Source organism: Carassius carassius, chromosome 40 (assembly GCF_963082965.1).
Source record: "Carassius carassius chromosome 40, fCarCar2.1, whole genome shotgun sequence".
In the NCBI taxonomy this organism is placed as follows: domain Eukaryota; kingdom Metazoa; phylum Chordata; class Actinopteri; order Cypriniformes; family Cyprinidae; genus Carassius; species Carassius carassius.
This window is the reverse complement of record NC_081794.1, coordinates 18,800,469-18,823,639: the sequence shown is the minus strand read 5'-3', so window position 1 is coordinate 18,823,639 and position 23,171 is coordinate 18,800,469. Positions and strand designations below refer to the sequence as shown.

The window sequence follows — 23,171 nt, the reverse complement described above, 5'->3', positions numbered from 1 at the left end:
AACACAAAGGCAGGTAAAAACACAACTACCGGAATATGAGGTAGTTTTAATACAAGCCTCTTGGGAGTTTAAGGAACTTACGGAAGTTGACCCTAAATTGAGGAGGACTTCAGAAGGGAGAAGGGAGCAACTGGGGGTGAAAACCACTGTAAAGCATTTTGTGGGGAAATTGGGCAGGAAAGATGAATATTTGATTTTAATTTTCTGCTTGAATGTGTCATAAATATTTAAGAGTAGGGAAGGCTTCCAGAAGTTCCCTCTGCAGGTGAAAAGGTGCACAGCGCACACACATATGCACACAAATACAGATACATATGCATAAACACAAACACCGCTACATACTGCATCGATCAGGAGCTAATTGATGCTTCTGTGAAGGAAAAGGCTAATTGTAGAACTTCAGTCTTTACATTAATTATGCTTCTTGTAAGAAAGTAGATTCTGATTTAAGATGACCCGAAGAAGTACATGTAAGTGTTTATGTATGAAGCCTACTATACAGCATCGCAGGTAGTGCACTTGTGCATTAAAGCTGTTATGTAATTGATATTATTATTTCGTGTAATGACTTAAAGCAATGCTGACTGGATGTCTGAACAGTTGTGTTGTGATCACTGTACCTGAGCGGCCGCAGGGTCCTCAGTAAACGTAGCACCCGAAGCATTCCCAGGATCTTAGTGCCGCTGTTAGAGATCAGGGATACCAGGATGTCAATCACGGAGATCATCACCAGCATGCCATCCAGAATGTTCCAGCTGCTCTTCAGGTAGGTATTCTTCCCAAAACACCAGCCCAAAGCAACCACCTTCACAACAACAACAGATATGATTTTAAAGTGGAAATGTTGGATGAAACTTCACTTAAAGCCAAATTGTGTACATTTTCATAATAAAGCATTTTATTCTAGTCCAAGTCAGCCATTTGTAGGTTGAACGGTTTGTCTGAAAAAAACGGAAGACAGACTGATTGTACCATAGTAGTCAAAATAAAAACTGTTGCAAAAATAAAAGTGTTAAAAACTTCACCCAAAAATGAATATTTGCTGAAGATTTACTCACCCTCGATTTAGATGAGTTTGTTTCTTTATCTAAAAAGAGAAATATAGCAATACAGCACTTGCTCAATAATATATCCTCTCCAGTGAATGGGTGCCGTCAGAATGAGGTATTTTAACTTTAAACCATCGTTTCTAGCCAAAATACAAGTCCATAATTCATAATGATGCCCTGTTGTCCACTCACACCCAAATCCACTGATGATAATCGTAACTATTTAGGACTGTATTTGCTTGTAAACAGCACTTGATTTTTCTCCTGATTCAGGCGAGACAACTTTTTCACTGGAGAAAGCAATATTATGAATGTAAGAAACAAATCCATCAAGAAGTTTTTAACTTCCATCTTCTAAGCATGGAAACTTTCACCTCTCAAAACATTAACTGAAGGACTGCAGTCATTTGGATTATTTTTTGGATTATTTTGATGCTTTTATCAGCTGTTTGGCTTTCATTCTGACGGCACCCATTCGCTGCAGAGGATCCACTGGTGAGCAAGTGATGTAATGCTTAATATCTCTAAATATGTTCCTCTGAAGAAACAAACTCAAATTTACATTTTTGGGTGAACTACTGTACTTATTTTAATTAATTTTGTAGATGTTAAAAATGCACACAATTTCATAAAAAACATGCACCGTGCTATAAAAAAAATAAATACAATTCTTTCAAAGCCAAGACCTGTTAGAAAACTACGCACATGACAGGAAACGTGAGAAAATATGATGTGTTTGAAATCTGAATTTGGTAAGAAACTCTTTCTTATTCCCTTGAGGTCTCTGTCACACTACCGTGGCATTTCCAAGGACGTATCAGGTTAGACTGGCATACAGCTGGCATATAACAGGGCTCAGAGGGGGGAGAAAAGCTGAGATAAACAAACCAAGAGTGAGAATCATCTGACTAAAAAGTGCTGAGCATGAATACACAGCTCCTAATGATGTTGCTGGTGAATATATCAAACCACAATTGTGATCAGACCTCAAAGTGAACAAAGGCATGTCAGGCAACAAAAGCCAGGAGTTTCAACAGCCCTCTCATCTTCATCCAACCTTGAAAGTTTTTGTCAGTCACCGTTAATTAACCTCCAGTGAGTATGATTATTCTGTTCCATGATTTTCATTTGAAATCTCATGGGTGGGTGTGACCTGGCATAAAGCAGGGCCCCAGAATAGAAACCCTAGACCTTTGAGACTGACACATATGAACTTTTTTGTCTTCTCCAGAGAGGCCTCAGCATGTTCTTCCATTTCAACAATAGTCATTTGAATATCTGACAGACAATCCACCCCTACTTATTGGTGAAGAGTGGAAAATAGAGAACAAGGCTTGCTTAATAGGCTCTCTTTAGGACCTGCTTTTCTTCAAATGTTTAATGCATCTGACTGGCAGCATTTGAACATGTCAGAGCGTGATTTTTAGATTTTGCTGCTGTAGTCTTTGTAATTGTCAAAGGAAAGCAGTGCCTTAAAGGGATCATTCACCCAAAATGAATATTCTGTCATTAATTATTCACCCTTTACATTGTTCCAAACATGCACAACTTACTTTATTCTATGAAACTCAAAAGGAGAGATCTGTTTTTGCAATGAATGAAATGGACTCAAAAGCATCATAAAAGTATATATGTATATATATGACTTGTGCATTATAAAACGAGTCTTCTGAAGTCCTCTTTCTGTGAGCTACCTGCAAACAGATGATTGCATTCTATTTCGAAAAAAAACGCTTTTGAAATTTATATTCATTAAATAATAAAAAAAAAATTATATGAATAATTGTTTCCCTATAAAGCAGTATTAAACATTTATAAGCAATGCTTTGAATTATATAATAATAAAATAAAATGCTGAATCAAACATCTTATAATTTTTAAGATCTTATTAATCTTTGATGAATTAATATTTTGTGAACTGGAACAAGCAATTCATTGATAAGTGTTTAGTGATCAGATGTTACTGCTTCTGTGATAAATGTGTGAAAAAGAGATAGGACTGATATTAATATTTTCTGTGAATATTACATTTTATGATGCCTTTACATATTTTTAAGCTCACAAGCTTGTAATTACATGAAAAATGGTGATAAGCACAGCCTTGAAAATTTCTCCTGTTGTGTTCTACAGAATAAAGAAAGGTTTAGAATGACATGAAGGTGAATAAAAAAATAAAAATAAAAGTTTCATTTTTGGCTGAACTGACTCTTTAAAGTAAAAGGGCTGCAAGATAGGCTAAAAAGCCTGTGACAGGAATGTATTCACCAGACTCCATTAGCCACACTGATCTTAGAGAGATCGGCTCTATAAAAAAAGCCACAGGGAGCTGAAGTTAGTCTGCTTTGGCTGGTATACTGGCCCAGTCAGTCTGTTAGTTTACCCTCTGTCAGAGACGACGCCACACAGAGACAAATGCCAACCCCGTCACCTACCTTTATTGTCATTTCGGTCACAAAGATGGCAGTAAATATGTAGTTGGACAACGTCAGGAAGATGCGCTCCTGTGGAGAGAACCAGACAAGCAGGGAAAGTGACGAGTGAGTCAGTGCTGCATTAGAGGAGATTTGTGTGTGTGTGTGTGTGTGTGTGTGTGTGTGTGTGTGTGTGTGTGTGTGTTTGTGTGTGTGTGTGTGTGTGTGTGTGTGTGTGTGTGTGTGTGTGTGTGTGTGTGTGGCATAACACACTGGAGGTGCCTCATGTGAAGGCACCTATTGGACCAAGATTCTGCCCACGCTTTGAGTACTCTATGAGCATTAACATCACATACTCACACGCACACTGCATGCGATAAATTTCCTCCAGCATCCTCTACTAGATAACACAGTGGGTAACAAATGGATAAGTAACAGCTTCATAACAGATACCATCTCTGAAGTCCAAATGAGTAAATAAAATCTGAAGAATTATTAAAGACAAAAGTGTCAGTGAAAAATCATTCTTAAAATAAAATAAATTCTTAAAGTGATCATATCATAAATCATGAATTTCTTCCAGGGGGTCCATTCATATCGCCACTCTAAAGAATTTTGTGTCAAAAAACCCATTAAGTATGTTTTTATGACTATTTATCATTATCTTCAAACTAGTGCTTAGGCAATCATTAATTACAATTAATCACATCCAAAATAAAAGGTTGTGTGTACATAATGTGTACTGTGTGTGTGTGTGTGTGTGTGTGTGTATATATATATATATATATATATAAAAGGAAAATATATTATGTTTATGTTATAATATAAATTACATTAATATAAATTTATACAACTAAATGTATTGTTTAAGTATATACTGTATTTGTGTCTGTAACAATTAGTCGTTGCCCAACACTACTTCTATTCCTAAGAATGTAACCCTTTTCGTGCCTTTAAGAATTAGTATTTTACTCAGCATTGCTTTAGAATAATATAATGTAACCTCTGGAAACTTTTTACTGTAATTTTACATATATTTTATATATTAATTTGATTTTGCTTGAATTTTAATTTGATGTTTCATTGTTTCCGTTTACAGTTAAAGTAAAGGGTGACATGAGATTACATCCGTAAACATAGTACTGTTACAAATCACTATCAACCTAAAATGACACTACAAACACGAAGACCTCCTGCTCCTCTCCTCTGTCCTCTCACCCTCCGTCCGTGTCACACGGCCGTCCCACGCAGCAGGTGCTGTCCTCTCCACCTCTCTACTCTGACCTGAGCCAGGACTGTTTGTTCCTCTTCCTATAACAGACTGCAACACTGTCAACAGCCTCCAGCCTAAAATGCTCTCATACTAAGATAACTAAAATCTAGAGACTCCTGGTGTAAGGAATACCCCAGTGCCACAAGTGCATTAATATGCTGATATACAGAAAGAGCCATGTGCTCATTAGAGATGAAACCGCTCCTTTAAACAGTTAGGTTGCTCATATTTTTTATCTGGTTTGTTTTCTGTGTATGTTTTTATAATGTTCTCCTCTGTAAAGCACCTTGGTCAGCCAAGTGGCTGTTGTAAATGTGCTATACAAATAAAATGAACTAATAAACAGCCAATATGTTAATAATAGCCATGATAAGAGCCAACTAATTCATAGTGAGAACTGGTCCCTAATACTAAAGTGTTACCAAAAATTATTATTATTTTTTTTTTTAATTTTGAATAATAAATATTAATTATCAGGCCTACAAAATGATCTAATCTTGCATCCTAAATAACAATGTACAGAGTATAACCATGTAGAAGCATTACAGTGTGATGCAAACCAAACAGTCATCTATTTGAACCTATATACATCTCCTAGTGTTTAAACCCGCCTCGGTCCCACTCTCGCACCTTCTCTCTCCACTTTCCTGTCTACACTGCACCGTCCTAAACAATACATATAAAAACAACAACCTTGAACAAACACATTGCAGTAGGAGTGACAGAAAATATTAATATCCACAAAACTGCTAACACAAAGGTTATAAGTCCAGTCTCAGTAAGGGGTGACCCAATTAACTGGAGGGCTGCTAAGATCCCACCATGGTTCCTTTGAGCGAGGCATCGATTGCTAAAGTTCTTCATCTATAACTAGACGTTATTACTGTGATACCTGATTGTTTTGGCTTTTTATGGAAAAGCTGAAGTAGAATGAGATTCCATATACAAACCAGCCCTCAGCTCTGCCACAAGCAATTCTGTTTAAGTCAACAGCTATTGAGGATTCATTCAACCGAGCAAATAAACCTTGGTGTTTAAGCGAAGCTTTTCTTGAAAAGGATTCTGGCTGAAATGGGATGAGAAGCTGATTTGTACTTTAAACAACTGGTGTGGAAGAAAAACAAGCAGCGGAGATCTCCTCCTCAAACATGGTCTTTCTAGATTGTTTGTCCTTCTCTTACTGTGTCTGAGCAGCAGGGCCCAGGGGCCATCTTTCCCATGACCCCCTGCTAATGCATGTTTCAGTGGGTCGTGGCATCATGTTCTAAAACTCCTGTTCTCTCTGAGAAAGCCTCCTGCTGACATCATCGATGCGGTTTGTTTAGTTTCTGAAAACAGACGGACTTCTTTGCCATTCCATTCTGCTCAGAGGCTTGTTTTCATTCATTGTTGAGTGAACCATGTGTGTATGTGCAGGTCAGAATTCATGAATGAGGAAGAGCGTGTCTGAGAAGCACAGTGTTTGGTCTCTGAAGGAGAAGGGTCAGACAACCCTGTCCTTCACTCTCATTCTTTTAAAGGTTACTGGATGTCTGAGGTAGCACACACACAAACACACACACACACACACACACACACACACAACAGTACATCTAACTTTGCGGAGAAAACAGAGACAAACAAAACAAAAAGGAAAAAATATGTAAGTTTCAGTTAATGTGATTGTGACAAATTACATTGTGACAAAAAAAAAAACTCAAGTGAAATCTAACATAAAGTAAATACAACAAAAAATTGTTTTTACAGAGATAGATAGATGTGTATAATGTGATGCTCAAAAAAATAGCTGTTGTTAAAAACTGTAAAATTGTTGTTTTTGAGTCTGTTTTGAGTTCCATTGGTTCAAAAAAAGATTAATTAGCAAATTAGTGCGAATCGAAAGCAACAGTATTGAGTAATTCGGGGGATCCACTTTTGAATTTAAATGCATTTGACTAGAGACAGAAAGAGTGGCAGAGAGTAATCAAAAGCTGCTAAACCTCCCTTTGGTATTTCATCCCATTACTTTGGGCACTGAAAAGACATGCTCAGGCCTTGTCTACAGAGGGGGACTCAGGTGGGGAGTCTGATGGCATTTGTTCATACCCAAATGAAAAAATGTCTCCATATGAAATATTGATGACACACATCAGAGCTCAGTGAGGTACCTGTTACTGTAGATCAAGTCTGTCATGGAGATGAGATGGTTTGCATAAGCTCAACATGGAGGTTCTATTAAAGACAACGTTACGCTTTTCTGCAGTGACAGTGGGAACCAACTGACTTTACCTGGTCCAAAGATTCTGCCATTACTCATAAATGTCATATCATACTGTGTATTCATACTGAAATGTGCACATGCCTTAGCAAACATGTCACAGATCATCACCAGAAAACATTTACCAATTTTACTTACATTCACAAATGACAAAACATGCAATGTGGCAAGGTAATTTGTTTGAATATTTTTGTTTTTTATCATTTTCGTATTTTTCTGTATTTAAATGCAAATGTAATATTTCAATTTAAAATACTCAAAACAAAAAGAAGAAAAAAATATACTTTGTCTTTTTTAACATCTTCCATTAGCCATAATAATCTTACTATGCATTTACACCTATGCAAATACATAATATAATTTCTTAAATGGCCAAAACACTGTGTTCCATCTGCCCCAGTTTAAGATAAAATCACATGCCTGTGCAGGGAAGGAAAATAAGTAGAGTTTTTCCTCTTCTGTGAAGTGCTGACAGGATGTCTTAAGGGGGAAGTAAACAAATATCATAGAGGCTCAGAGGCACACATGGTAAAAACCGGACTACATGGATTAATCCTCAGGAAAATAACACAACCAAAAACAACCTTTCCATGCTACATAATGTGTCTTATAAAACCATTACACGTGAGAAAGCTTAAAGGTTCTCTACTTCCATTACTGACAGAATCCTTTATCAATGTGTGGGGGGGGGGGGGCTTTTACTTGTTCCTTTTTTTCCAGTTATTCATTTAAAATCAAGAATGTGTATGCAAGTGAAAAAAATGAATATAACTCTATTCTGTGAACAAATCAATGTAATTGGATATAAATCTACATGGAATGTCTCTGATGGGCTTGAAGCGGTCTGCACTGCAGATCTATCAGTATCTGTCTTTCTCATCAGTTTCAGAAGCAGACACAGTCATTGGATTAAAGAAAATAAATCTTATGTATGCATATCCAATGAGCAAAAGACTGCATACTTTAAATAACAAATTGTTGTTGTGCAATATGAGGACCATTCACAATTCTCTGGAATTCTGTATAAAGCAGCTCAATGTGAAAAATCACATAACGATTTTTGATACTGACAAACTGTTACAGAATTGGTGCCAGAGTGACTCTGGACATAAATTTGATATTAGATAATACATTTGTTATGGTTAGAAGGTCCAAAGTAGCTATTGACTTGGGTTAACAGTGAATTAATAAAGAGCTTGAAATGTCCTCATTTGGTACACGAGTGAGTGAAAAGTCTAGGTAGGCGTCGTTTTACAAAAATATGTGCCTTGAAATGTCAGGAATCTGGTAGTTGCACAAAATGATGGACATCTGCTGTCTCTTTTCAAGGAGGTCTGCAGCAGTCCTGTTCTGCCAAGTCAAAACAAAGAGCAACTAAAATAGCTGTTTTTCAATGAAATACTTTTACTCATACACAGTCTACCAACAGAACAGTATATGAAGTGTAGCAATTTCGACTCTATAGTACTGTATTATTCTTATGCTCAGATAAGAAAGTAAGATAAAACATTTTCTTGCTTCTGTCTTATAGTAGGTGTCCTGAGGGAGCATGTACTGTAACTGCTGAAAGTAGTAAACATACAAAACTGATAATGAGATGTAGCAAAGCATTTAAGCCAAGCTGATTGCATCCTTTGGGTCTGTAAGAAAGCATGAATAACAAATTGAATCTTTTCCATTTTAACATCCTAAAAGAACAGCAAAACCATCCAACTCCCAAGTCGTCTAATAATCTACTTTTTATTCTTAGTCACTAACAAAACAACCAGTTAGACAAGGTAATAATTACAGACACATGCTAGACTAACATACTAACTACCATAATGATCACCCAGATTTAGAATATGGAAATGACAGATATGCAATTCAGAGGCCTGTCATTGGGTGTCAGTTAGCAGTCCCATTCATCATAAAGTTGTTCAGCTGGCACATGCTAGACCAGCTTTTCTTCATGGGCAATCGGTTGTGGAAAATTTTTTTGAGCCAATACCCAAAATGTAAATTCCATGTGACTTAACTCTGGGGCAGCAGGAAAATAATGTCCTGATTAACTAAGGGCATTATAAGCAAGTGCACAATTGCAAATCCTTTACTAATGACAGACAGAATAGAATAGAATAGAATAGAATAGAATAGAATAGAATAGAATAAAACAGTAGAGTAGAGCTGTCAAAAGATTAATTGCAATTAATCGCATCCAAAATAAAAGTTTTTGTTTACATAATATATGAGTGTGAACCTTGTATATTTATTATGTATATATAAATACAAACACACGCATGATATATTTATATAAAATAAAAAAATATAATGATATATTATCAAAATATATAAAATCAAAATATATACTATATATATATATATATATATAGTATGTTTGTGTGTGTATTTGTATACATAGTAAATAAACAGTATACATGAATTTATCATGTAAACAAAAACTAATATATATATATATATATATATATATATATATATATATATATATATATATATATATATATATATATATATATATATATATACACCTGAGACCAAAGGGCAAGAGGGAGCATGGGACCTCATAAAACAAATCTAACTTAGTAACTTTTTTTTTTTTTTCAACTGACACATGATTGCTTTCAGAATTATTTAAGTAAGTTCAAATCCTTATCCTGCAAAAACTGTATGAATATGTTGCTAAAAGTGAACTTTCTTTTGATTAAAAATAAGAATACAGCTATGTCATATAAGTGTTTCTATTGTCTGACCTATTATTCCTACAGCAAAAGTTGTTTTGAATGGCATGCTTGCGTGTGTGAATGTGTATGAGGTAACATTACTCACAGCGCTGGAGGGGTCGATTCTGGGTCTCTCCATGGCAATAGTGATGCAGTTGAGAAAGATGATGACAAGAACCACATGGTCAAACATCTTGTGAGTGATGATTTTATTGCAGGTCACACGAAACCTGCAAGACATAATCACACCAGACATGGTGGGCTGAGTGAGGCAAACATTCAACATCATGTTGTTCATAAAATTAATAAATAAACTGATTTCCATTAAAATAAGGTCACAAAGTTTGACTAGTTTCTGTGAGACTACACAAGTAGAGCTTTTCTTTATGGAATAGTGTCCCCAAAATAAGACATCTTTCATCATTTATTCACCCTCATATCTCAACGAAAAACTGTTTGTAATAAACAATAAACAAATGTAATAAACAAATCCATCATTAAGATACTTACATTGTGTCCAGAAGCGACAGTTTCAAGTTAAACACCTTAAGGATGGATTTATTTATAACAAACATGCAGCTTTTCACTTCCACAATGTTAACTGATGGACTGCAGTCATGTGGATAGCTTGTGGATCATTGTGATGTTTTTATCAGCTGTTTGGGCTCATTTTGACGGCACCCATTCACTGCAGAGGATCATCCAGAATGCAAGTAATATCCATTTATCATTTTGGAAACAAAAACAGCCTTTTGAGTTCCATTCAATGTATAATAATGATAAAAAGTAATAATAATAATAATAATAAAAAAAACAGTTTGGCAGACATTCATTTAATGTATCAGGTATGAGATCTCAACAACCATGGAAGGCATTACGGGTTCATTCATAACAAGAGAACTACATCTGCCTGATTTTTCCTCTATATTACTTCAGTTGAGCTTGTATGCATGAACATGTGTCTGCCATAAGACATACTGCATGGCAGCATGACTCCTTTTATGAATAAATAGTGCTCAGTTCTCTTTAATGTCTCCGAGACCTGGCCTGATGTTAAAGAATTTATGCTCAGAACAGCACTGTGTGGGAACAGACGGCAAACTCTGCGCCGTTGTCATGCCAACCTGCCTCTCTCAGCCCCGATCGCTCATGCTGGGAGTGTGGTCATGCCAGGGTGAAATGGGGAGAGAAGTCTAATGCTGTGTCCGATACCTAAGACTGCTGCCATACTGCCTCACTAACCAGTTAGTCATTGACTTCACAGTGGTTATTGTTAAGACAACTTCACACAAAGGTTCACAGGCTTCCAAAAGTACATAATGTCACATCTAATGATCTACAACGAACTCAAATGGACTTTAGATATAACCATATATTTAAAACAAATATTCATTTCTCATGCAATGCTTATTTCTTATGGAAGCGTATGGGTAGCAATATTCAATTTGGAATGGAATATGCAAAATGACAATGCAATATGTAAAATGACAATGCATTTCTGTATTTACATTTACATTTTCTAATACATTTGTGCAACGTTTGGTGCAAAATGAAAATGAAAAATTACATAATTTTCATTTGCCATTTCATACACCAGTTTTAATATGTAAAATGAAAACTAATTTTAACGCTTTATAAGTTGCAAAGTGAAAGATGAAAATGAAAATGTATTACAGAAATGATTAGATATGTATAACATGTTCAAGCAAAAACTGTGGCAAAATTATCATTTAAATGCTATTTTTCTTAAATGCATTAACACTCACAGTCAAGACACTTACGATTGCATTTTCATTCAATGTCCCGCAATGAATGTAGCAAAATTCAATGTGCACATTGAAAATGCATTCCGAGCCAATAACGTGTCCGCCCCCTCCCGCCATGTCAATCACTGTGTGAACAAGGCGGGGCTTGCAGAAGGTCAGAGACTCAAATCTCAAGAAGAGGATTCAAGTGAGAGAACATGGACCAGACAGTTGGTCCATGTACGTTTTGATCATTTCATTAGCATTTCTGAGTAGATATGACTTTAAATGTTTCATTTGTTTTATTTCCAATTTTAAAGATCACAGGAATAATTGAGATTTCAAAATACACTATCTGTCAAAAGTTTGGGGTTATTCAAATTTTAAATGTTAAACAATTCTCACCAAGGCTGCATTTACTTGATTAAAATACAGTAAAAAAATTGTTACACTGTGGAATATTATTAGAATATTATTAGTGAACTGTTTTTATTTTAATTTATTTTAAAACATTTTTCTTGGATGGAAAAGCTGAATTTTCAGCAGCAGTGTCACATGATCCTTCTGAAATTTTTTTGAATATGCTGTTTTTGTGCTAAAAAAACATTTACTATTATTAATGCTGTAAACATTTTTTTTTGCTGCTGATTATTTTTGTAAAAAACAAATCAATTAAAAAAGATAGAATTAGAAATCAACATTAAAAATGTCATGTGACACTGAAGATACTTTTTTACAATATTACTGTTTTTTTAATAATTAACATAAAAATCTTAATTCAAAATTGTTTGCCAGTAATGTATATTTAAATAGTATTTTTCCCAATTTTACATATATTTTTCATATATATATATATATATATTTTTTTTTTTGATAATTGCCGATTTGATCAAATAACTGCAGACTTTTAAGCATAAGAGACTTTCAAAACCATAAAATAATCTTGTCAATCCCAAACTTTTGAACAGTAGTATATATACATACGTATATGTATATTATTAATAATAATAATAATAATAATAATAATAATAATAATAATAATAATAATAATAATAATAATTAAAAAAAAACATTTACAGACCAATCCAAACACATAAAGCTCTACTAACATAATTAAACCTCTTTGATTGTGCCAATGTGGCATGGTAGATCTTCTGATTCACAGATGGACATACATCACAGATGGGTCTTGGTGACACCAATGTATGCCAGTCTGCATGTCATAACAGTGCAAAATGATGATCGCTTGCATCATCCAGGGCTCGCACAGGAAGGAGGAGGATGATCTGAGGTTGTTTGATGTTTAATTAGTAAAGCGCTGACAGAGTGTAACATGCAATGCTGAGTTCTTCTTTCCTCTCCTCTCCCTCTAATAAGTGAAGCCTCCATGGAGCTTAATGTGAGCAGACATGCATTTCAAAAATGGAAAGCACTGGAAAGAGATGAGAGGAAGGGGAAGCCCAAGAAGATGCCTAAGGGAAAGTCTAAAAAGTACAGGAGATTTCTCACCCCTTAAGCATCTTCATGAAGGTGATTTCTAAGGCTTAGGAGCAACCTAAACTTCCGTACTGAATGTGAGCCCACAGTACTATGATAAATGTGAATCACCTGCTGAAATGACCAGCATGTGTTGTGATTTGGATGCTGGACAGCTTGTGTCTCCAGCAGAATTCTTAAGTTTAACCAGGAAGATTTATACTGCAGGTGAGGACTTTTCATTGACTGTGTCCAAAGCCACCCCCTATACCCTTAAACAGGGCACTGTTTAAGGGGACAGCTGTGATATCCAAAACTATGTGGATGTTATAAATGAGTGCACTCATTTTATCCCATCACGCACTGCAATAATGAGTGTACACTCAATGAGGGTCATGCCGAAATAATTCACACGTCTCGCCAGAAGATGGTGCTGCGGAAGAATCGTCCATCCAGTTTTCTACACCCCTGGTACAATGTGGGTACAGTGTAATATTATACAGGTATACATTTATTTTTAATTGATTATTAAATAGTTAAATTAAGTTTTATACTCACTAGATTCCATGACAGAGTTCAAGATAAGTCTTTCCATCCCTATAGGAGCTGCCATCGGGATTATTAAACTTATACTTTAGATAATTATTAAACAGATACTTCATTATTAAAAGTACAAACTATGTAAAAGCGAGAGTTCAGAGTCCAAATTCGCTCAAATTCGTTTTCATTCACTCGTTCAGCTGTCTAATGTCTAATGAGGGAACAGTGAATGGGGGTATATGGGGGTGATTTTGAATGGAGCTATAGACTTCCATTAGCCACATTGTCTGTATACCTGTTCAACTGTTTGTTTATGCAAATCAAATCGCAAGTCAGCATGGACAAGACGATCATCTGAAGTTCAAACCGAGCATCAGATTGGGGAAGAAAGTTGATTTAAGTGAATTTGAATGTGGTATGGTCTAACTAGGCTCAATGTAAATACATGCCTTTATATAATTTTTTTTAAACTGACAAAAAAAAGCAGTTTGAAATGAACAATAGAGGCAGTAAAACTGACAATTTTTATTCCTTTTCAAAAAAAGTATGATTTACAGGTACAGAGTTTTGATGAATAAAGCCTAATTTTCACACAGTTACTTGCATAAAATTTGGTTATGACAATCTTAACATCCTGCATGATATGAAAATTGATACTTTTGAGCATTGTCGTCACATATACAGCTTCATTAGCATGAGTTTTCTAATCCAGGTTTGCTCGGTAGCTGACACAATACAAAACAGGTCAAAACTGCATTAGGGAGTTAAAATAGCATGGCTAAATCAACAAATGTGTTTTTAGATCACTTTTGCACTTGTTAACACTATCGGGTAGGTATAGGGTTGGGTTTGATGTAGGGGATATTTTCATAACGATAGAGCATTAACTTTTACACTCACCAGATATATGAATTTTAAAACGCGGCAAAACGTACCTCAAGCAGTGTAATAAAAACACAGCAATACTTGCCTGTACCAATGGTCACATATTGAACATGTTTTAGCCCCACTTTCTGGACATTTCACTTTGAAACTGCCGCGAAATGTCCAGTAAGGTATGTAATTATGGTGCGGCAGAAATGTAGAGGCACATATTTTTTATAAGCCTGGGCTGGGTTAACATAAGACAACTAATCCTATGTGTGAAAAACATTTATGGTAAGCCCTCCTCAATATACAAGATTTTTAAGACCGCCTTTTCAAAAGGAATGGCTATGAGAGGCAAGAAAGCAACAGAAACTTACCGTGAATGTGGGGGGAACAGATAAAGAGACCAGGCGACCCTCTCCCGACACCACTGGGGCTGCTTGTGCTCCAGCCAGCGGAAGAGACGAGCCTTCCGACTCTAAAAGACCACATGAGATTATAGGACCAGTAAGTTAGTTTTGTTGGCAGCAGAAGATATAGAAGTCCGGTTTCATGTTATATTATAAAATTGAATAGAAAAAAAGCTGTAGATGTTTCCTATTGTAAGGAACTGAAAATAACTGTAATAAATCAAGTGTAGCTTTTCTCACCAGGTTTCCTTCATCATCTGCATTGTCATCCTCACTGTGGTGTTCATCTAGAGAAAGCTGCGTAGTGGCTGCAGATGGAGAACTCTTGCCGTTGCTGAGGAAGTTGGGCGGCCGGGCGCTGTGTATGCTGGCAGAGCGATGCACGTATGGTACCTGCAGGGTGTCTGGAGGCAGATCAAATGAGCTACGTGTCTCCAGGGACTCCATGCGCCTGTGCCGAGGCCTCTGGCCCAGGGAGTCCGTCCTGGCAAGGGAGGCATCATCACCCTCAGACAGGCCACCTCCGCCCCCGCTCTCTCCCGCATCTCCCTCATCGGAGCTGGACTGGCCATCGCCTGAAAGTAAGGAGCGGCGTTCGCCAGACTGCCGTTTCTGCCTCTTGAGGCTGGGGGCTCGGCCCAGGCTGTTCCAGCTGGAGCGCCTGCTGTTCCAGCTACTGGCTGAACTCCAGGGGGCATTTGGGGTGCTCCGTGCACTCGACTGCAGAGAGATGGGTGGAATATGTTACTCTCAAATAAGATCTCATTGGCTAACTGTAAAACCTTGGTGCCAATGTTTTTGTCTAAAAAAGTTGAAGTCAACTGTACCACATACTCATTATTTATATATTTAGCATATTATAATTGTAAAAATATATATTTTATATTCTGAATTCTACAACTTTATTATATTATATGATATTATATTATATGATATTATATGATATTATATTATATTATATTATATTATATTATATTATATTATATTATATTATATTATATTATATTATATTATATTATATTATATTATATTATATTATATTATGAGCAGTGTTGGGGTAAATCATTTCCCATTTTTTGACTGACAGCTCCTCCATTGAAAGAAATCGTAACTAAGTGCAGAGGCATTGTATACACTGTGTACACATGATGTTACTATAGTTCTAGACTAAATGTGAACATGCATTTACTCATCTCACTTGCAAAAAAAAAAAAAAACGTATTCAGCATTCCTCAAAATAAATAAAGACTGTGAAACGCAATCTCAGAATATGACACAAACCTGCAATAATTAAATGTTAAATAGCACAAATATCCTTTATGTATTTAATCCCATTTTATTATCCCATGTCTTTGCTGTTGACCTTCAATGATTCAATTCAACCATACTAAGCAAAAATTACTGACTGGCAGCACAGCTGAAAGTATGTTTGAGCGTGAATTCACATTTCCTTCAGCCCGAGGGAACGAACGTTATTTTACAATTGCTCAAAATATAACTTTTTTTATATTAAAAATAAACAAGCAACCCCAGCGCAAATGAGAAAAGTAATGCATCACATTACTTTCAATAAAAAGTACTGTAACTTGATTAGTTACTTATAAGGGAGTGTGACGAGTTGTGAGGCCGGTGGAGTGATTGGAGATGGACACCTGCGACCCACCACCGGTCTCGAGTCCCATGTAGGAGATGGAAGAATATAAAACTGGAGCGACGACAGTGAAGGACGAGAGAGGACCAGGCCTGGGCTTTATTTTATGTTTTGGTTTTATTTTGTGTGCATCAGTCGTCCGTGAGGGGCTGATGTGCTGTTTTGTGTTTATTTTGTAATTAAAGTTTCATTTTGATTGTCTGCCGGTTCCCGCCTCCTTCTTCCGGATGTATATGAAGGTTTTATTATTACAGTGGTGCCGAAACCCTGGAGAAGGAGGGATGCGCTGCTGAAGATCCATCGCCGCTGTGGTGAATCCGCGGTGCCATCGAGCAGGCGAGGAGTGTGCCGCCATGGACGCTCGAGGCGGTGGGCTGGAGTGAGTTGCCGGGGACGGGCGAGCTTGCTGCCGGCTGCCCGCGATGTGGAGGGGCGCCTGCATCCGTGAGGGAGCGGAGGAGTTGGCGCCGTTCGCCAGAGAGCCGGAGCCTGCTGCAGTCTGCCTGAACCGGGAGGAGCAGGGAACGGGGGACTCCTGCCGGCTGCCCAAAACCGGAGGAGCCGTCGCTGTCCACCGGGCGGCGGAGGAGTGTCGTGCTGTCCGCCGAGGGCCGTCCAGTGCCACCGCCAGGCACCGCGGAGGAGATCACCCAGTTGGTGGAGGGCCGAGCAGCAGTGCGTTTGGGAACCGGAATTTTTTTTTTTCCCTCTCTCCCCTCTCTCGTCTCTGTCGCTCCTCCTTCCATCTCCTTTTCTCTCGCCTCGTCTGTCCTACCTCCAGGTTCCCGCAGGTTCCCGCAGGTTCCCGTGAGCGGTCCCCCGCGGAAGGGGGGGGGTGGGGGAGTAGAGAGCAGTCTCGAGGGTACCCCCCGGCCTGCGAGGGGCGATGGGGGTATGTGACGAGTGGGGCGGGGCAGAGGGACGTGGGAACGAGGAGTGAGGCCGGTGGAGTGATTGGAGATGAGCTACACCTGCGACCCACCACCGGTCTCGAGTCCCACGTAGGAGTTGGAAGAATATAAAACTGGAGCGACGACAGTGAAGGACGAGAGAGGACCAGGCCTGGGCTTTATTTTATGTATTGGTTTTATTTTGTGTGCATCAGTCGTCCGGGAGGGGTTTTGTGTTTATTTTGTAATTAAAGTTTCATTTTGATTGTCCGCCGGTTCCCGCCTCCTTCTTCCGGATGTATATGAAGGTTTTATTATTACAGGGAGTAACACAATATTCTAATGCATTACTATTAAAAGTAACTTTACATTTACAACTTTCCCCAAACTATATTATATTATATTATATTATATTATATTATATTATATTATATTATATTATATTATATTATATTATATTATATTATATTATATTATATTATATTACTAAGTGACCCTATAAGTCTCACTTTATCACCTAATTGAAAGTTACAAAACTGTTATGTATTATACAACGCAAAAAAAAATAAAAATAAGTTTGGACAACTTTCTATATCAAGACAGAGAATGTTATTTACTGACTGGAGATTTGTCTTGGCCATTAGGATCCATGGAGACATTGCTGCCTCTGCGGGACTCATAGTCTAGAGCCGGATCTCCTCCTCCTGATATCTTAGGGATGGGCATGGGTGTTGCAGCCGTGTGAGTGATGAGGGGAGGGGTCAAGCTGCTCTTCAAATCCACATGGCCATTGATGGGCACAACTGTGTGTACAGAAAGGAAGGGACAGGATAGTATGCTCAACATCACAACTGAAGCAACAAAACATGACAGACAGCTGAAAAATGTATAAGGAACCATTTCAAGCATTATTTTTTCAGGCAGACTTTAATCTACAAAAAGGATTGTGATGCATCATGTCAAAAATACAAAGCATAACCCCACTGTTAGAAGGGTAAAAGCATAGGCGGAAATCACGGGGGTCCGGACCCCCCCATCTGAGGGTTGTCCCCCCCTAAAATATAATTGAAATATGTGTATTGTAAATAATATAATGATATATAGTTAAACTAATTGTGTAAGTAGTAAAACAATACAAATGCAAACTGAACAACAACAAAAAAAAGTTTTAAACATCTCGAGTTCCCCCTGCTTTGCCTCACAGTGCTTTGGTCCACTGCCTGCTCCCCTTTTACCTCACCACCACCGACACACACACACACACACACACACAGTCCGGTCCGGTGCGAGAAAACAATGTATTTCAGTTGTTGTGGAACTCCATAAGTCTAGCTTACTTTATTCACATTAAACATCGGATGACGTGATTATTTTCTCTTTAATATAGATGATGCTGAGTCATTAATAAGTCGTGTCTAAAAAATATTATTTTGTACCAATTTATTTTTGTCACCGATGTAGTCTGCGCTATTAGCGATTATAACAGGCGTTTTATACAGGCGTTTACCTAGCTTGTTTAATAACGTCTTACACACACCCATAGTGTACGCATATACAAGTCTTGTATGTTAGATTAGACTAGTGCGGGTGCACATTTAGATTTTCCCGCGTTCACTATGATTTAGTCGGTTTGAGTGGCGGCTCGTCGGGTGAGACAGGGGAGGCACAGTTCCCCCAAATTTTGAGGTGAAAATGAGGAAGATTTAATGTTAATAAAATTCACTATTCATTTCAGTTCATGTCTCAGAATGTATATATTTTTGTTTGTAATTTCACAGTTGTAATACCATTACATGAAAGCTCCGCTATTCTATCGCGAATGTGCCGAATCTGCTGATGTAATTACAACCGCTAAGTGAAAGAGAAGGGGAGGGGGAGGCCAGTGGAACCAATCAGCATCGAGTGTTCACTTTCAGCGCTGAGGAGTGCTGAGAAAAGTAACATCATAGAGGAGGCTAGCCTCCCTTCTGGAATATCAACCAACCATCATAGAGACATAAATTAGATATTAGTTTGAACCAAGCGTGCCGCACAAGCCCTGAAAAGTGAAGCCAAAACGTCTCGATCGCCCCCTGGTGAGTGGTCCTAGTATAGGTCATAAACCCCGCCTCCCCATGTTATTCAATGGGACGCGAGACCAAATAAACAATTAAATTACCCTTCAAATATCTTTTTTCCGAAGCTGTTTTTTGTCATTTACTGTAGTTTGTATCACGCTTATGTAAATTTCTAGTGTTCGTTTTTAAAATAAGTTGTTTTTTAGATAGTTATTTAATGCTCTAAAAACGGTGGTGTGACGTCGTGATTGACAGCTCTCTGAGGCACTGAAGCGTCAACAGGCTTTTTTCATGATCTTCAGAGGACTGAGGAGATTGTATTTACCTTATTTTAATGAGATTGGAGTGGAACGGAGCAGACAGAGTTCACAGGAGCAGGACTCCACTTCCAAAACAGTGCAGATTACGGTATGTGCATTCTGCGAGGGAGAGTGAGGGCGGGGCACAGGGGCGGGGCCGTTGATTTCGCGGCTTTAAGGCTTTACTTCCTGCTTGCTACTGCGCATAGCTACTGCTATACTGGTCCCTAGATCGCTATCTGCGCAGGCGCAAGTCCAAGATGTCAGCGCCATATCGGGACACTGGCGGCTTCAGTTTTGACCAATGGAAGAGAGCGAAGGCGAGTCGTCCATCTTTTTTTACAGTCTATGGTTTGAACCTGTTTTTATACAGTCTATGGTTTGAACATCTCCCAGAGCGACTTGGCTGATAATTTACCAAGTATTTATAATAAGTGGCGATACTGAAAATATTTTCTTTATGGTTTCTGACTAAAAGCTGCCAAAAAGCCATTTTAAAGTGGTTAAGCAAATAATAATAATAATAATAATAATAACAAAAATTCACGAGCCGCCACTGGTCGGTTTATTTCATTTAAGTTAATCTAATATAACATCATACTAAGAGTGCAGTTGTTCTCCAGATATTAGCATAACAAATGTTATTTTGATTTTTATAAAAATTGAATAAACAAGAAGTTAATATTAAGTGCATTTTAGGCACCATATTGCCTGTTTTAGCTCTATTTCACCAACGAAAAAAGTTGAAAACTAAGCTACAGCAGTAACAGCACTAATTGCGTCTTTGAGAAACACACTGAGGAGGTGTTTCCTAACTGAATGAATCCACTTTTTGAACAAATCCGTCATTGACGTAATAAATTATTTTTTTTATTTTATTTTTTTCCGTCTTTCACGTCTATACCGATCTCACTATACAGTTGTGTGAGGGTGTATGCCTTCATTTTGCTAGGCATGGCAAATATTTTTATATATGCATGTTTTAATTATAACTGTGAAGCAACAACATTGCTATTAAATGTGCTATATAAATAAATAAAAGTTATCCATTGTATTTTGATGGCTTGATTGTGTAAACAACTTCAAAAACATTGCAACAAAAAGAAGAATGTTTTGAAGAATGTTTTCGTCAAATTAGTCAGCTTTTTCATTGAACCAAAAAGAAACTTTGAGAAGAAGGATAATGGAACGGTCTCCATGCAATAGTAAGGCTTTCCTCTCTGTACACATATCCTTAAGTACAATTTTGCCTGTTTTATTGGTGTCCCCTTCAAAACTTGTTCATGAGTAATGTTATGTTTATTGCCCCCCCCCCCAACATTTAGATGAGATTTTCGCCCCTGGGTAAAAGGGTATCTGGGATTGTACAGAAGTTAGTTTGTGGATTTCAAATTATAAGAGTGCACCTTAATCACATCTATTGAATATATATATATAAAAAAAATGCAGGGTTGTGTCCTACAAAAACAATATCTGTATATATGGAATATAATAATTAAATAAGCAAAAAATTATGAAGATAATGACCAAAAAAATTGTGGTTGTAAAGAAGTCGTAAGAGTCTAATATAAAATAGAAGTTAAAATATTTCTTGCAAAACAATTTTTGTAACAAAACAAACAAATACATACATGAATAAAAAAAAAAAATTATATGGTGGGGCAAGTTAATTTGTTGGCAGGGCAAATAAAAATCTACTTGCCACGTCCTGAAACATCCTCCAAGCTCCGTGCATAGAAATCCGCTTCAGAATCCGACTTCGAGGCATCGCCCTTTATCAAAAGTGGAAGATATAAAAGATTAGTTACCAGGTTTAGATGTTGCTGGGGATTAAAGAAGCATATTGCATATTGTTGAGGAACAGGCAGGTGGGTGAAGGAGTGGTCTCTCCCACCCCTGCCGGCCCTCAAAAAAGGCCAGAAGGTGACTGGTATCTAAGGGAGAGACATCCTGGTCGGGGTAATCCACAAAAACACAGTGCAGGCATGCATTTAACAATACCAGGTTGCACGACCACTCTGAAATCACAAGTACTGTGTACTTAATATTAGTTAAATGTATCTTTGAGTGTATTTTTAAGCAGATGATCTCATGGTCAGACCATCTGCTATATTAGTGTAAGTCACATCCACATGCGGGTGAATATGTGTGGGGGTTTTTTTCTCTCTCTCTGCTCACTGAAGGAGCAGCAGCAGTGGAGCAGGCACGTCCAATGATCGGGAAGGAGAAATAAACACTGCTATTTTTATCAGAGGGCTCATCACATTGTTTGGCCTGTATCCTCCTCATCCCCGGTCTTGGGCTGGTCTTAAAATGGCTTCATGCCGAGAGTGTTTCAGTGTGGTCTAGCACAGAACTTCAACCCTGGGTGGTTTGTAAAAAAAGACATCACTGTCTGAGGACATGGATCACTCTCTCAGTTTGACCATTAGGGTGTCTATTTGTGGACTGAGTGTAATTTAAATAAAATATGAGCAAGATCATAAAGGAGGAATCTTTTTCCTTATCAAGTGGTTACAGGATGTCAAACTCATTCATCTTAGCATACATTTACCATAGTACTTTACACCACTAATGGTCAAAGAGGACACAGTGGAGACAATTCTGACAAACCTTGCACCTGCAAACAATGCATCCCATTGGCTTCACTAATTAACATCAAGCTAAATCAAAACTTTCTGAAAAAATAGAAATAAAAAAATCAATGCGTTAGTAATGGCTGTATAAATGGGTAAGCAAACAAAGCAAATTTGAGTTGCATTAAAGCCAGTGGGATCATTGCAACACTAGACACAGCACAATCGGTAGCAAGAGACTTGTCAATAGGGAATAACACAATATCTACATTATTAAGTCAACGAAAACAAAACTTGAAAGAGTTATGACACTGGGGTCGAGCTCTGTAAGTGAAGACAGGAGAGGGACTCCTTGCCCCTTCTCACCAACAGTGAAGAGTAAAACAAAACACAGCTGTGATAGGTTGAACTAGCAGAAAGGCACTACAAAGCATCCTCAGAAACAGGCCACCACCATCTGCTGGGCACCAGGTGCAGTTAGCGGTTAGCTTAGCATCAGCACCCTGTTACTGTTACTCACTGCATGCTCAGAAATGAGCACTGTGGATGATGTGTCTGGATTGGACTTGACTATTCTCACTCCCACATGGCCTTTCTAAACAAAGAGATGTAGTAGAAACGTTACAAAACTATAGTTTTTGCTAAACAAGCTCCCTGACTTTTTGACCTGTAAGCACTAGCAAAAAGCCGTTAAAGCAATGGTTCACCCCCATGTTTTTAAAAAATTGTGAATGAAAATTGTATATAATTTATTTTATTAAATAAAATATTATATTATGTATACAGTGAGATGTTAATAGCTGCAACTAGATTTCAAGAACTGAATCCATCCAGTTTATGAAAGAATCATTCAGTTTTGCAAAGTGAAGCAACTCAATCATTGAAAAGAAAGTCTGACTCAAAATAAATTATTTGTTGTCAAATCAAACAGATTTTTATGAATTTAATCA

At 37.5% G+C, this 23,171-nt stretch overlaps 1 protein-coding gene across 1 annotated transcript in view; it reads right to left on the bottom strand.

Annotated features, from left to right (window-relative positions):
* The window catches only part of cacna1g (calcium channel, voltage-dependent, T type, alpha 1G subunit), a 224,892-nt gene that overhangs the window by 51,750 nt on the left and 149,971 nt on the right, over positions 1 to 23,171 (bottom strand). Inside the window, exons 14-20 of the mRNA XM_059532382.1 lie at positions 21,348 to 21,417; positions 17,911 to 18,092; positions 14,989 to 15,468; positions 14,716 to 14,816; positions 9,817 to 9,940; positions 3,482 to 3,550; positions 621 to 805 (exon numbers count right to left, since the gene is read on the bottom strand). Of these exons, the coding sequence (XP_059388365.1) occupies positions 621 to 805; positions 3,482 to 3,550; positions 9,817 to 9,940; positions 14,716 to 14,816; positions 14,989 to 15,468; positions 17,911 to 18,092; positions 21,348 to 21,417 (1,211 nt within the window). The remainder of the gene's footprint in view (positions 1 to 620; positions 806 to 3,481; positions 3,551 to 9,816; positions 9,941 to 14,715; positions 14,817 to 14,988; positions 15,469 to 17,910; positions 18,093 to 21,347; positions 21,418 to 23,171) is intronic.